Source organism: Armigeres subalbatus, chromosome 1, assembly GCF_024139115.2.
Source record: "Armigeres subalbatus isolate Guangzhou_Male chromosome 1, GZ_Asu_2, whole genome shotgun sequence".
NCBI lineage: Eukaryota > Metazoa > Arthropoda > Insecta > Diptera > Culicidae > Armigeres > Armigeres subalbatus.
The window spans coordinates 81265447-81280714 of record NC_085139.1 but is presented as its reverse complement, the minus strand read 5'-3'; the positions used below and the strand labels follow the sequence as shown (position 1 = coordinate 81280714).

The 15268-nt window shown below is 41.7% G+C and overlaps 1 protein-coding gene across 1 annotated transcript; it reads right to left on the bottom strand.

Moving 5' to 3' along the window:
* Nucleotides 1-532: 532 nt before the first annotated feature.
* Nucleotides 533-1147, bottom strand: LOC134206305 (uncharacterized). The gene has a single exon (XM_062682007.1). The coding sequence runs from the start codon at nucleotides 1145-1147 to the stop codon at nucleotides 533-535; it is 615 nt and encodes a 204-aa protein (XP_062537991.1).
* Between the last annotated feature and the right edge of the window lie 14121 nt (nucleotides 1148-15268).

Genomic DNA, 15268 nt, shown 5'->3' with positions numbered 1-15268 from the left:
TTTGTCTCCGGTATCTCTGACTCCTCGCTAGAAGTCCATTTCCGTGAGGTCATGGGTGACGGCGGTTTTTCGGCGGCGGACTTGGGTCTGGTGAGGTAGCCGGTTTAGTAAAAGTGTTTTCGAAGATCGTCCACGCTTTGTATCCTGAACGGCTGGGGAGTTATTCCTGGATCGAGTGATGGGGCCTATCGTTGTGTAGGTTGGTCGTTGTTCATGGCTATGGTGCGGTTTTTCTTGGCTGGATGTTTCGCTAGTATGGCTCTGTTTTACTTGAACAGCTTGTTGCTTCGTTTGTCTGATATACGCATGCATTTGATCTATCCGCTCATCTTTTCGTCTGATTTCTTCTCGCAGTTTACAAATTTCCTGGTCTTTTCGTGTCATGGCCGCTTCGAGCTCCTTTAGCCTTTTCTCGAAAGTATTCTGTTGCGCTGTTGCCTGCGCATAGCTACCTCCTGCCTGCTGTTCGGCTCGTTTTCTTGCCTCCGGAAAGCTTAAGTTATCAACCTCTAACCTCTACTTCCTCTTCCTCTTAGTAAACCGGGCACTGGCGATTGGACGGTCGATGGTTTCCTTTACAATTCCGACAGAATGATGCTTCGTTGCACTCTTCCTCCCCGTGGAAATTGCCAGAACAGTTAAAGCAGCGTTGCGGTCCAGGGCATCGGACGCGAGTGTGGCCGTAGCTGAAGCATCCATAGCAGAGCATCGGATTCGGGAAGTATGGACGAGTGGCAACACGCAGAAGGCCTACTTTGATATACTCCGGGTAGGTTGTCTTATTGAACGTAAGGATCAGAGCTGGCGTATTCATTCTTTGGCCGTTCTCGTTCTTGGTGATCCGCTGGACACGGATGACATTTTCCTTGGTCAGTTCCGCCAGAATATCTTTCTCTTCCATGTGGATCACGTCATAGCAGGAGATGACGCACCGGCTAACGTTCAAGTTCGGGTGTGGGGCAACTTCTATTTCAGTTCCGTCGATTAGTTTTGTTAGCTTTAGCAGCTTAGCAACTTGAATCGGGTCACGGACACTTAGAGTGTACTTGGTCCCTTGCGCTTCAGTTTTGGCATTCTCAATTTGACCAGCACATGCCTCTACGGACTTTCCGATTACGAAAGGGGTTTTTCGGGAGTGGGATTTCATTTTTGCCGGTTAGCTGCAAAAACGTCAGCTCACCGAATTTATTCGTCGGGTCCATAAAATTCGGTAGTCTGCGTTTTATGGACCCGCCTGGGTCGCCGCTACTAGCAGCCGCCATGTTGGTTTACGTTGGACTCACTATTGGCAACGGTTACCCGTTACCTACCCCAAAAGAACGAAAGAAAGGTAAAAAGGAATGATCTTACCTTCTTTGTCCCTTCAACGTACTTTTTTTCAGGTGTGCGTAAAATGTTGATCCGCACTGTTTTCACACGCTTTTGGACGACACTGTAGTACTTCTTCGATGACGATCGGACACATTCCAGATTTTCGAATTTTTTAAGGATTCAAAACTTTTCAGCACTTTCTTCCTATTTCAATTTCTCCTCCTTCAGGCGCAGCGCGACCTACACCATCGACATTTGAATGAAAAAAGGCCGAGCAGCCGATCGATGGCTGTTTGTTTTGTTCGACAAAGCACTTGGCGAATGCACTTTTTCACTTTTTACAGCCGTTTTTCGGGCGATTTTTGCGAAACCTTCACTGTTCACTCTCACTTTTGCACTTGATAAGCTGATCGAAGTACGTTTCGACCGCCGCGACCGCGAAATATTGGGAAAATTACCCTTGTTTACTTCGAGAGCGCGCACTGTACCACCGCACGGGACGGTGTGTCGGAACGTGGTGAGTACCAGTGGTGACTGTGGAATTTGCGAACGGCTGTTTTCACTTCGGGTAACGGTGCGACATACTCAAGATATTTTGAAGATTGTTCAACTGGACATGCTGAAGTCAGCGTTTGTTAAGTACACTTTTCCTATTCCTTTAAGTTACTGAATTTAAGTTATTCTAATTTTTTATTCAAAAATTGGATTTATTGGATTAATTTAAGTCTGTCTGATTTTGGGAAATTTAAATCTGTATTCTTTGATTTGAGAGCGCATAACGATTTCGAGATCCGCGTTATTTTGTTCTGCCCTATGCAGTCGAAAAGAAAATAATTGATGCGTGATCAAACGTGTTCTGGAAACGGAGAGCAATCTCAAGACTTGCATTGATTTGTTCTGCCTTGTGCGGTCGAGAAGAAAATATTTCGTGCGCGTTTGGAGGCGAAGATTGATCTCAAGGTCAACGTTATTATGTTCTGCCCTGTGCGGTCCAAGAGAAAGAAGCGCAGAACGATCTCGAGATCCGCGTTATTTTGTTCTGCCTTGGACGATATAAAAGAAAATAATAAGTGTGCGATCGGACGTGTTTGGAGACGCAGAAAGATATCGAGTGTCTGTTATTGCCCTGAGCGGCCGACAAAAATTAATACACGTTCAAACGTGTTTTTATAGACGCAGAACGATCTCAAAATTTACGTTCTGCCGTTGTGTGGTCAAGCAGAAAATAATGAGTGCGCGATCAGACGCGCTTAGAAGCGGACATTGATCTCGAGGTCAACGTTATTTTGTTCTGCCTTGATCGATCTAAGAGAAAATAATTAGTGCGCGATCGAACGTGTTTGAAAGCGCAAAACGATCTCGAGCTCCACATTATTTTAATCTACCTTGTGCGGTTGAAAATAAAACTTAATAGTGCACGATCGAACGTGTTTGGAAGCGTAGAATGATCTCGAGATCCATGTAATTTTTTCTGCCCGGTGTGGTCGAAAAGAAAACAATAAGTGCGCGTTCAAGCGTGTTTAGGAAGCGTAGAACAATTTCGAGATTTGCGTTATTTTGTTTTACCTTGTGCGGCCGAGAAGAAGATTAATTAATAAGGGATTATCTTTTTTATTTTTTTTTATTTCTTCTTTATCTTTCCTTCAACGTCGTGGCACTGCAGCAGATTTGCTGGACAGGACAGAAAGTGTGGAAAAGCGGGCATCGAGTGGCTACCTTCTACCAAAGCTGTGGCACCACCAAAGAGCTGGGAACCGGCTTCATAGTACTGGACAAGGCCAGCTATCGTATAATTGGGTGGCAGCCAGTCAACGCAACCAAAACCCTACTAAATCAACGCAAGGATGTGCAAACTGAGGATTAACCGACGACCCGACGACGAGAAAGAAGCGTTCTACGCACAGCTGGATTCTACGTTCTACGATGGATGCCCACTGCGGGACGTCAAAATCGTCATCGGTGACATGAACACACAGGTAGTAAGGGGGGAAATGTATAGACCGGTCATCGGACCGGATAGTCTGCACACCCTATCGAATGACAACGGCAAACGATGCATACACTTCGCAGCCTCCCGCGGAATGGTAGTCCGAAGCACCTTCTTTCCCCACAAAAATATCCACAATCGAGATAGAGAGGAGATCACCTAACCAAGAAACGGAAAACCAAATCGACTACGTTCTAATCGACGGTAAATTCTTCTCCGACATCACGAACGTCCGCACTTACCGCAGTGCGAATATTGAATCCGAACACTACCTCGTTGCAGTATGCCTGCGCTCAAAACTCTCGACGGTGTACAACACGCGTCGAAGTCGGACGCCGCGGCTTAACATTGGGCGGCTACAAGACGGTAGACTAGCCCAAGAATACGGGCAGCAGCTGGAAGTGGCACTCCCAACGGAAGAGCAGCTAGGCGCAGCGTCTCTTGAAGATGGCTGGAGAGATATTCGATCCGCCATTGGTAGCACCGCTACCGCTGCACTTGGCACGGTGTCCCCGGATCAGGGAAACGACTGGTATGATGGCAGTATGAGCAGTTAGTAGAGGAGAAGAATGCAGCATGGGCGAGATTGCTGCAACGCCGCACGAGGACGAACGAGGCACGATATAAACGCTCGCGGAACAGATTTTCCGGAGGAAAAAGCTCCAGCAGGAAGAATGAGACCGTGAAGAGACGGAGCAACGTGCCACAGCCTGATATGTGTAAGGACATAAACGGAATCTTCTTACGAACGAGGGTGAGGTGATCCAAAGGTGGCGTCAGCACTACGAAGAACACCTGAATGGCAATGTGGCAGACGGAGATGGCGGTGTGGTGATGGACCTGGGAGAACGCGCGCAGGACATTATTTTACCGGCTCCGGATCTCCAGGAAATCCTGGAGGAGATTGGCCGGCTGAAGAACAACAAAGCCCCTGGGGTTGACCAACTACCAGGAGAGCTATTTAATCACAGTGGTGAGGCACTGGCTAGAGCGCTGCACTGGGTCATTACCAAGATTTGGGAGGAGGAAATTTTGCCGCAGGAGTGGATGGAAGGTGTCGTGTGTCCGTTCTACAAAAAGGGCGATAAGCTGAATTGTAGCAACTACCGCGCAATCACATTGCTGAACGCCGCCTACAAGGTACTCTCCCAAATTTTATGCCGTCGACTAACATCAATTGCAAGGGAGTTCGTGGGGCAGTACCAGGCCGGTTTTATGGGCGAACGCTCCACCACGGACCAGGTGTTCGCCATTCGCTAAGTACTGCAGAAATGCCGCGAATACAACGTGCCCACACATCATCTATTCATCGACTTCAAAGCCGCATATGATACAATCGATCGAGACCAGTTATGGCAGCTAATGCACGAACACGGATTTCCGGATAAACTTACACGGTTGATCAAAGTGACGATGGATCGGGTGATGTGCGTAGTTCGAGCTTCAGGGGCATTCTCGAGTCCCTTCGAAACGCGCAGAGGGTTACGGCAAGGTGATGGTCTTTTGTGTCTGCTATTCAACATCGCTTTGGAAGGGGTAATACGAAGAGCAGGGATTAACACGAGTGGTATAATTTTCCATAAGTCCGTCAAGCTATTTGGTTTCGCCGACGACATAGATATTATGGCACGTCACTTTGAGAAGATGGAGGAAGCATAAGACTGAAGAGGGAGGCTAAGCGGATCGGACTAGTCATCAACACGTCGAAGACGAAGTACATGATAGGAAGAGGTTCAAGAGAAGACAGTGTGAGCCACCCACCGCGAGTTTGCATCGATGGTGACGAAATCGAGATGGTAGAAGAATTTGTGTACTTGGGGTCACTGGTGACTGCCGAAAATGATACCAGCAGAGAAATTCGGAGACGCATAGTGGCTGGAAATCGTTCGTACTTTGGACTCCGCAAGACGCTCCGATCGAATAAAGTTCACTGCCGTACCAAACTGACTATCTACAAAACGCTTATTAGACCGGTATTTCTATACGGACACGAGACCTGGGCGATGCTTGTGGGCGAGGCGATGGATCAACGCGCACTGGGAGTTTTCGAAAGGAAACTTCTGCGTACCATCTATGGTGGGGTGCAGATGGTGGACGGTACGTGGAGGAGGCGAATGAATCACGAGTTGCATCAGCTGTTGGGAGAACCATCCATCGTTCACACCGTGAAAATCGGACGACTGCGGTTGGCCGGGCACGTAGCCAAAATGTCGGACAGTAACCCGGTGAAAATGGTTCTCGACAACGATCCGACGGGCACAAGAAGACGAGGTGCGCAACGGGCAAGGTGGATCGATCAGGTGGAAGATGCTTGCGGACCCTCCGTAGACTGCGTGGTTGGTAACGTGTAGTCATGGACTGAGCTGAATGGAGAAGACTCTTGTATACCGCACTGGCCACTTCGGCCTTAGTCTGAATAAATAAATAATATCTTTATCCTTTATCCTTTATCCTTTATCCTTTATCCTTTATCCTTTATCCTTTATCCTTTATCCTTTATCCTTTATCCTTTATCCTTTATCCTTTATCCTTTATCCTTTATCCTTTATCCTTTATCCTTTATCCTTTATCCTTTATCCTTTATCCTTTATCCTTTATCCTTTATCCTTTATCCTTTATCCTTTATCCTTTATCCTTTATCCTTTATCCTTTATCCTTTATCCTTTATCCTTTATCCTTTATCCTTTATCCTTTATCCTTTATCCTTTATCCTTTATCCTTTATCCTTTATCCTTTATCCTTTATCCTTTATCCTTTATCCTTTATCCTTTATCCTTTATCCTTTATCCTTTATCCTTTATCCTTTATCCTTTATCCTTTATCCTTTATCCTTTATCCTTTATCCTTTATCCTTTATCCTTTATCCTTTATCCTTTATCCTTTATCCTTTATCCTTTTTTTTATCCTTTATCCTTTTTTTTTATCCTTATCCTTTATCTTTTGATGAAACTAAATTTTTTGTGTGTCCTATTTCAAGAAATCGCGAGACAAGTTCAATAGAACCCATTTCAAGGTTCCTTTGTGGATTTGAACAGGTACCGCAGTATTCTGAGAACCTGTTTTTTCGCAGGGAAGTGTAATTTTTGGATGTGATCTGAAACCCTTCTTGCGACGTCTTCATGTTTTCGAGAAACGTGCTAGTGGAAGTGGCCACTTTTTTATGTGTCTGAAATCCATTACGACGTCTCAAACTTCATGCTTTGGCGAAACATGCTCAATAGATTCCACATCAAAAAGTGGCCACTTCTAGGTTCTCGGAATGCCACGTTACTTGTCCAAACCCACCAAGGATCCTTTGAATGACTCTATGTACATGTCATGTCAGCGATTTCATGAAGTAGGACACACCAAAAAATAAGTTTCAATACTTCAGCAAGGCCATTCGATTTGAAAAAAAAATCCTAACGGTCTGGGTGAATCGTCAAAATCAAAAGGAGGATTCAACTAGGTTAATGAGTCAACTAAACCCCATTCAGTTCAATCAAAGTTAATTGCCGACGAAAAAAAAATTACGACCGCCCATGACACAGGAATAGACAGCCCAATTTTTGATAATTTATATTCGTTTTAGTCTTCTTTTTACGAGCAAAAACGTTATGATGAAATTGGAGTGCTTTGACAATCAAAACTCAATCTTTTCGATAAAATAGTTTTTCGTACAATTTGCATGGAATTTTAAAATTTTGATATCTATAAATATATATTAAACAAAGTTGTAAAAAATGAGAGATCATTCTGAAGAACAGATTTGTTTTCTAGATAAATTGTGGACGCCAATTTTTGGCGAGACCAAGTTCGCCGGGTCAGTTAGTTTGTTCTAAAGGAAGTCCCAAAAAGTAAATCAAACAAACGTGAACGAATTAAAGAATTTTTACACCAATTGTGATATAAGCGGGACTAGGTACTTTGATCTGTGCCTTCATGTCGGAATGCCATCGAAATGCAATTCAATTGAATTCAAATGAATTAGATTCATCGGCATTGATTTATGAACATGTGGCGTAGCTCATTACGCAATCCAGTTTGTTGGGATCTATTTTTCCAAAAAATTCCATGGGAACTGCCAGTCGTTTCCCGATCCATTCATTGACCATGAATGACTGCACGTTCAGCGAATTTAGCACCCACACTGGCAGCAGCAGCAGTAGCAGCAGATAAACGACTGGCGACCAAACCGTCATTCATCATATCGCACATCCGGCGACAGCATATTCCCGGAACATGCACTGCTATTCGCCATGACCGCTTTGTATCGCGTTGTGCAGTTTTCAATTTTCCTCGTACTGTGTGCCGGGTGCATAGGAGACGGTTATTGAGTTGGTCCAAAAGGAAGAGGAATTCGAATGGAGGAACAGTTTTGCCACTACGATGAACACCAGAATTTATTGAGTTTTTGAGCGACGTGGCACTTTTCAGATTTCTAATGCAAGTAGAAGCTTGACAAAAATGTTTTGAATGAATATTGCACAACATTTTTCTAATATGATCTCTTAATATAATAAGCGTTCAATAGACTTGAAATGTGTCTGAACTTTTTACAACAGTAAATTTACTGTTTTTAAATTAAATGGGTTCAGTACCCTAAAAATATGACAATAAAAAAATAATTCTATTATACCCAAAAATACTTTCAGATCTTCTTATTAGGATCTACTAGATGGATTATCCCGAATGGTTTTTCTATTGTTTCCCATAAATCGATTGCACGTGACGATGCTTTTGAACGCGTTTTCTCCGAACATCCACCCAACTGATTCTCTATGGTATTGTAATCACTATCGTTTTTGACTTGCGGTCAACGCGTTGGATAGCGTCAAGCTTGTTTTACCGAACTGTCAATCATTCCATAGAAAGAGTGATGAATCGCCACATTCTGTTTCACGTCATACTTCATATCCCGCCGATATGGCGTTCAATAGTCACAGTAATGTGACACAAGTGATACAGCACTTGATGAAACATGTGAATGGAGCGCTTTTCTTCCATACGCGAAGGCACCAAATGCGGAAAGTTAACTCCCAATGTCTCTAGTTTGTGCCTGTGGCCTTGCGGCCGAACGACGCGTTCATTTGTTCCCATTACTACCGGTAGCGGCTTCCAAGATAATTCTAGACGATTGCATACGAAATGAAATGGAGCATATAACATTCAAGATGAAATATACTTCAAACATCAGGTGGTACATCTTGGTCGTTATACGATAACTGTTTGATGTTTACTCGCCCACGCGTAAAGAAGACGAATACACATCCGCCATCCGATTCCGATGGGAACGGTGCTGTGGTGGTATAACGATGGACCGGTGGTGTGGAGAACCTTTCATCTTTGGTCGCCATAGTCGCTACGACGACGTAGCGGACAAACAGAAGTGGATAGATATTGAATTACACTCCGATCTGCAGGCAAAAGGTTAAGTGGGTTCGGTTAAGGAGGTGCATCATCATATCCTGTAGCTCGGCTCGGTGATTTCGTCCCGTCGTCGCTCAGGCAACGTAGCTTCCGTTGCAGGAGGCTTATTACAGTAGGTGTATCGAGTTACTGGGTTTGCGGAGGAATGGAAAGATGTACTCTGGCGTGGAATTTTGTAAGGACTTGCAGAACGGTTAACAGGTAGTTGAGCTGAGATGCGAATTAATCTTTTGACAAAACCTGGAGAGAAGAAAACCCTCACTATGTATGGGAAAAACTTAATCGATTGTATAATTAACCGTTTTGTGGTTCGTCAATTTATTCCATACAATATTTACAGGGTACACACACCCAACCAGAGGATGTCAGATTTTAATACAGTTCTGCATTATTCACATACAGGATATAAGAATTCGGCATATTCAAGAATCGAAAAAAATTATGGGAACTTGTTTTTATTACCGATAAAAATAAACAAACGGATAATATAGAATTGTATATGATTCAACAGCAGTACCCTTATATTGCTTTGGAGAATTGATACTCTACTACACGTGTATTTGTGTAATTCGTTACGCAGTAAATTTGTTTAAAATTGCATCCTGTTCCGCATTATGTTATTCTTTCAACAAAAACTATATTTAGGTCTAGCTTGGATTTGAGCCCAGGCTTGCCTCAAACATCGCCACAGTGCTCCCGTGCGCTAGCCGTCGAGTAAAATTTGATTAGAAGTGTGGGTTAGAATCAAAACGTCAGACACAGTGGAAATTCCAATTAGTCGTAAAAAAATAATCACCGCTGAATTCGACTGTTTTACGTGTAGTCGTTTCGGATTCACAAGGATAAGAAGGCGTTTTCATGTATTTAATAAAACAAATAAAACGATTTGGTACAGGTCTGGACTAACTGGACTGACTGGCAAAGATAACATTGCTTGTTTAGTTCTTATGCAGAGATTGTATAAAATAGACCCTTGCAGTTAATGCAAGCAATTTTCTGATTTGGATGACCTTCCGAATGTGAAGCGGTTGGCACGGCTGTACCCCTTTCTTCCTTTCGTAAATTCAAAACTTTTCGTTGATCAGGTTTTGCATTACTGAATTATCTAATTACCAGTAAGTTATGATTTATCTCCTAATTTCAAGTCTGCATGCTAGTATTGACCATTTTATTAATGTCCGAAAATTCAACCGACATTTCCAGAATCATTTTCAATACTGGCCACGCCAAGACAAAGCCAGGTAATTTCCCTCCTTCCTCCGCTAAAATACCAACTGTTTCTGGAATTGGTCAACCAAGCCTTGTCTCACCAAACCTTCACGGTGAAGTTTTTATTTATTTGATCACCGTCTTCAATGTATAGATTGCACACAGGCAAAAAAAAGCTTTCATTAATTCGCGAACTAACAAATTCACGGTGTATTTTTTCGTGAACAACAGCCATGGATTCGAGAACACAGTCACGTTTTCTGGAACGTTCTGGACAACGTGACTGGTGTTCCCGAATCCATGAATTAAATCACGGTGTATTTTTGCTGGTTCACGAATTCGGGGACGCTTTTTTTGCGTGCAGACTAATTGTTCGATTGTTTAAATTCTATTTTCAATAACTAATGTACTAACACAGAAGTCGAAAAAACAACGTACTTTATTGAATCTTCTGCAGCATAAATCTAATGGATTATTTTTATTTTGGCCGTAATGGGTGCGGTGGCCACGGATTCATAGCAGTTGACGATTTCTGAGTTCCAACATTCTCCAGGATGTAACTACAGTCGATGTTGCACGTTATAACGTCGAAAATAAACATCATTTGAAGCATCGGTGTGCTAATGGTTGCAAATTAATTAAACTACAACGGTTTTAATATGGAGTTGGCGGGATCGTTCCATGGTAAACAGCGAAAGGGGTAGTTGGTAAAGCGTTTCTCTATTCTCTCGATGCGAATGATGAGGAGCCCAGATTTGTACTTCATACTCGAATATGCTACGAAGCAATGTAAACAATACATCGATTTGAGAGCATGGACATCATCGAACTGTGCTGTGTTACGCCGTAAGAATCCTAGCATAGCGAATGCCTAAGCGATGGTAACGAAGTTTACTGTCGAGAACGATTCCAAGGTCTTTGATCGATGTAACTCTCTGAAACGCTGTGTGATCCCAATCCCGAAAAATAGCGTCTTTCGCGGAACGTTTCGAACTATCGAGTAGTCTTGCTCTGGCATTAAAGATCGTCGAGAGGTTGGTGAAGCCCTGGCTGCGGGAGAAACTCGAAACAGATGTCAGATTTGGTTTCTAGCGGCACGCCTTCCGGCCAGGCTCCAACTTTGCTAAGGGGCCGTACACATATTACATAAGCACTTATGGGGGGAGGGGGGTCGGTCAATATCTTACGCTCCATATAAATAAAAAATCATTTGTATGAAAAAAATCTTACATGGGGGGAGTGGGGTCGAAAAACCCAGAAAAATTGCTTACGTAATAAGTGTACGACCCCTAACATATTAACAAACATGAAAAGTTTTATTAAATCTTTAACAGCCCGTTGATGAACAACTTTTGTTTGCAACTTCGACTCTGAACACTTAATTTGGGGCGACAAGCACATCACCTAGTCGTAACCTAGTCACTTATTCGGTTTAATTTCCAATGTCAATGTCATGGAACAAACATTTCACTTTGCACAATAGTTTCAGTTAATTCGTTGAATTCTAATTAGGGCTAAAATGTAATTCCAGAAAACAAATTAAATAAAACTCGAAAAAAAATTACAGGAGCATTTGGAGCACAGGACCACAATGGTTACTACGATCAAACTTCAAACAAATCCTGTTGACCAATTGTAGAATAAATAGCAGCTTTTTACGCTAGCCATAAATCAACTATGGGAATTCAAATTTGACACATGCTGTGTAGAGATTTTTTTGGGCAGTCATAGTAGCCATAGGGTCTGTCTCATTTGGAGAATTAAACTGAAATTAAACTTCAAAGTGACATTTCAATAATCATCAAATAACCCTGCAGAGGGTTTACTTCCCCATAAAACATTTGACAGATCGGAAATTTGCTGGTACACCGACGAAGTCGGGTGCCGACGAAACCAACTGTTTTTATCACCGACTAAATCGAGTGTTGACTTTGGTGTCGACGAAACAAACTGTTTTTATCACCGACGAAATCGGGTATCGTAAAAATCAACCTTCATGAATACCAACTAAATCTGGTGCCGACCAAATCATTTATATTGACAACCTTGTTAGTCGGGTGGCTCATAGATATTATCTAAATCGACGTATCAATCGACAGATTAAGTAGTGTTTATATACCTGATTTAATCGGGATAATGGATGATAGATTACATTGTATTGTTTACTTATACATTTGTTGTGTTTGTTGAGCAAAAAATGTTTGTTGAAATTAGTTAAAGTGTGAATATCTATATTATCTAAGTTGAAAAATATGGTGCAGTTCAATGGCAAGTACAGGGGTAGACAAAAAAGTGAAGATAGGCGATTTTTTTTCGAAATTCAAATCAGCAAATAACTTTGCTTAAAATAAACCGATTTTGATAAAACCTGGACCATCGGTCGCGGAAACTCTTCCATTACCAGAGATGCTCCTGGTTTTCCGAAGGCATGTTAAAAATGGTCTATTATTCTGGTTATCATTTTATGTTACGTTTACTATGTGTAATTGTATTTTCAGCTTTCTTCAAAACTAGAACTAATATGACGACTAATGCTGGTTGTACATTGAAAATCCGTCAACTATACGCAGAGATATGGCCATCTCCATGAAAACGGTCTGTATGTGTGCGCAGTATCGACATTTTTTCCGGCAACTATCCTTGTCTCGCAACAAGTTTCGTCGGGAAATTCTTTTTCTTATTAAAAATTAGCCGGAACTATGTGCTCATAGGCTATGGTCGAAATACATTCTTTTATATGTTTTCTTCTTATATTAATGAGTGTAAAATTTAGCATGATAAACCAGTTCTTGACTACAACATTCTATTCAATAACAAATAAAAAGTCTTGCTCATTTTTGGGCATTTATCTTAATAGCTATACTCTTTCACCTTCATCTGATTTGCTCGCAGCAAGTTGCATTCGACGAGGATTCCTATTCCACTTCCTATGGTAAATTGGCCGGATCATACTAGGGAATCTGATGCTAAGGTGAAAATGCATAATTCAACAAGCACCTAAACAAGTTTTTGCCAGATTATGGAGGCTGAATCGAACAGTTTCCAAAGATATTCGATTGTCAGTTTCCCAGTTTCCTATCTACTTTCTGTTATGTTAAGATTCATTTAATTTTTATGCGTATTTATTTTTGAACTAATTGATAAATCTTATTTTCGACAACAGGAAGACGACTCCTAGCCTGATCCTTGCATGTCGCACTTATAAATACACAAACGCCGGGATCTGAGGCCTTTTTGTCCTATCTGGAAGAAGGCGTGACCAAACTAACGCCAACGGCGCCGTTCAGAATCCAGGCAAAATATAGTGTGAGGCAGGCTCTGCAGTACAACTCAACCACCCGTTTGTTTGTCAACTAAACCAACTTATTAAATAAAAATAAATCACCGTCGGGTTATGTTTGTTTCCGATTTAAAGATCCGATTTATAACTTATTTTAGAAGATGAAAAACAACCGATTTCATCGGGAATCGTATGCTATTCATTAGAATACAATTATTGATCGGAATATTTACTTGCTTTTCATTAGCCGATTTCGTCGGCTATATTTTATTATTTGATCAAATCAGTTGATTAATCAACCGATTTCGTCGGCTATATTTTATTTTTAAATTGGATCAGTTGATTAATAATGTGATTCTTTAGGTTTCCATCGGTCGATTTCGTCGGTTTTATTGCTTTTTTGCGCTAAACTACGTTAGCCGATTAATCTGCCAACTAAGTAGTTTCAAATCTGGTGATTTGGTTGGCCGATTTAATGTATTGTTTAATCGCTAAACGCCCCTGTTAAGCTCCCATAAGCGTCTGTGCAACAAACAACCGATTCGTCGGATACAAAGTAGGCCGATCCAACCGACGAAAACCGACTAAGTCGGGGGAAAAGTCGGTGGGATGTTTTATGGGGTTAGCAAGATTACTTTTGACAGATATCGAATCATTTTGCATCGATGTCTTATTGGAATTGCTGGGTAGCACCAGCCATTCTTATGACTGGGTTGTTTGCTAATTTTCGAACTGTCACTTTTAAGTTTAATTCTCCAAATGAGACAGAGCCTTATGGAACGTACACACGGTCAAGCAGTTTGACCAACATTGACTCCACCTCACGTTTATTCAAACATCCATCAAGTTTCACGAACAGCGACACGAACAATCAATTTATTCGACCAACAATATCACACACGAACGACCGAAGCGCCAACTTGAGCACCAACCATCAAAAAATATATGGGGGTTTGTGCAACTTCACTACAAATCTCGCTTAACTCTTCAAAAGGACCTAAGTAACATTTTTTTCATGAATTAATTTGAGTACTGCAATCGAAACCTTTCATGTTTTTATGTTGATTGCGCTATTCAAATTAATTCATGCAAAAAATGTTACTTAAGTCCTTTTGAAAAGTTAAGCGAGAAATGTTCAAACATGTTCGGCGAACCTTGACTCCACCCTCGACAACTCAAACCAAAATCAAACCGTTTTAATTTTTTCCAACCGAGCCGCCAACTGTCAAATGGTTGTTCGAACAACTTCACACACGTTCAAACAAAGCAGCAACCGAAGCGATTTCTTGGGGGCGGAGTCAATGTTCGTCAAACTGCTTGACTGGTGTGTACGTAGCATTAGAGGCGTCCTAAAAAAAGCAATATAGGGCACTGCACGAAAAAATCTCTTTCTCTTTCGTTCCTCATACATTTTGACGTTTACTGGCCTTGTTGTTTTCTAATTTCTTTGCAGCGAAAAAGAGACAAAGTAGTCCGTGCAATGCCCTATATGTCAAAAATGTTTTGCATTGTTCTGAAATCCAAAACGATTCAGTATAACACTTTTTATTTTTTTCATATGTGTTGACAAAAGATATTTTAGTTACTAGATAAAGATTGTCGCTTCGGTTCCCTTTGTTCTACTGTCTGGAACATGTTGGGTACCAAGCTGTCAAATCGTATGGATTTTCCTTCTTTGACATTTAGCTCCCCTATCCTCGCCAGCAAAATATGTTCCGGACAGCGACGACAGCGACTATCTTTATCTAGTAATTAAAATATCTTTTGTGTTGACCTGTGTTGACGAATATTTAGGCTTTGGTCCGATTCGTGAATTAAAATCGAATTAAACTTAAAAGTGACAGTTCGAAAATTATGAAATTCCCCGCTCATAAGAATGGCTGGTGCTACCCAGCAAGACCAACAAAACATCTATCAAAAAGGATTCAATATCTGTCAAAAGTAATCTTGCTCTGCGAGCAGGATTCGGAGAGGAAATCAAACTATTAAAGAATGATTTTAGGCCTGAACTTAGAAATACAGATATGACTGAAATAAAGCATAGTTGAAGGACGTTTACCATGTATGTTTTT

Excerpts from the sequence above, each read along its gene's own strand:
- LOC134206305 (XM_062682007.1), bottom strand. The coding sequence starts at position 1,147 with ATGAAATCCCACTCCCGAAAAACCCCTTTCGTAATCGGAAAGTCCGTA.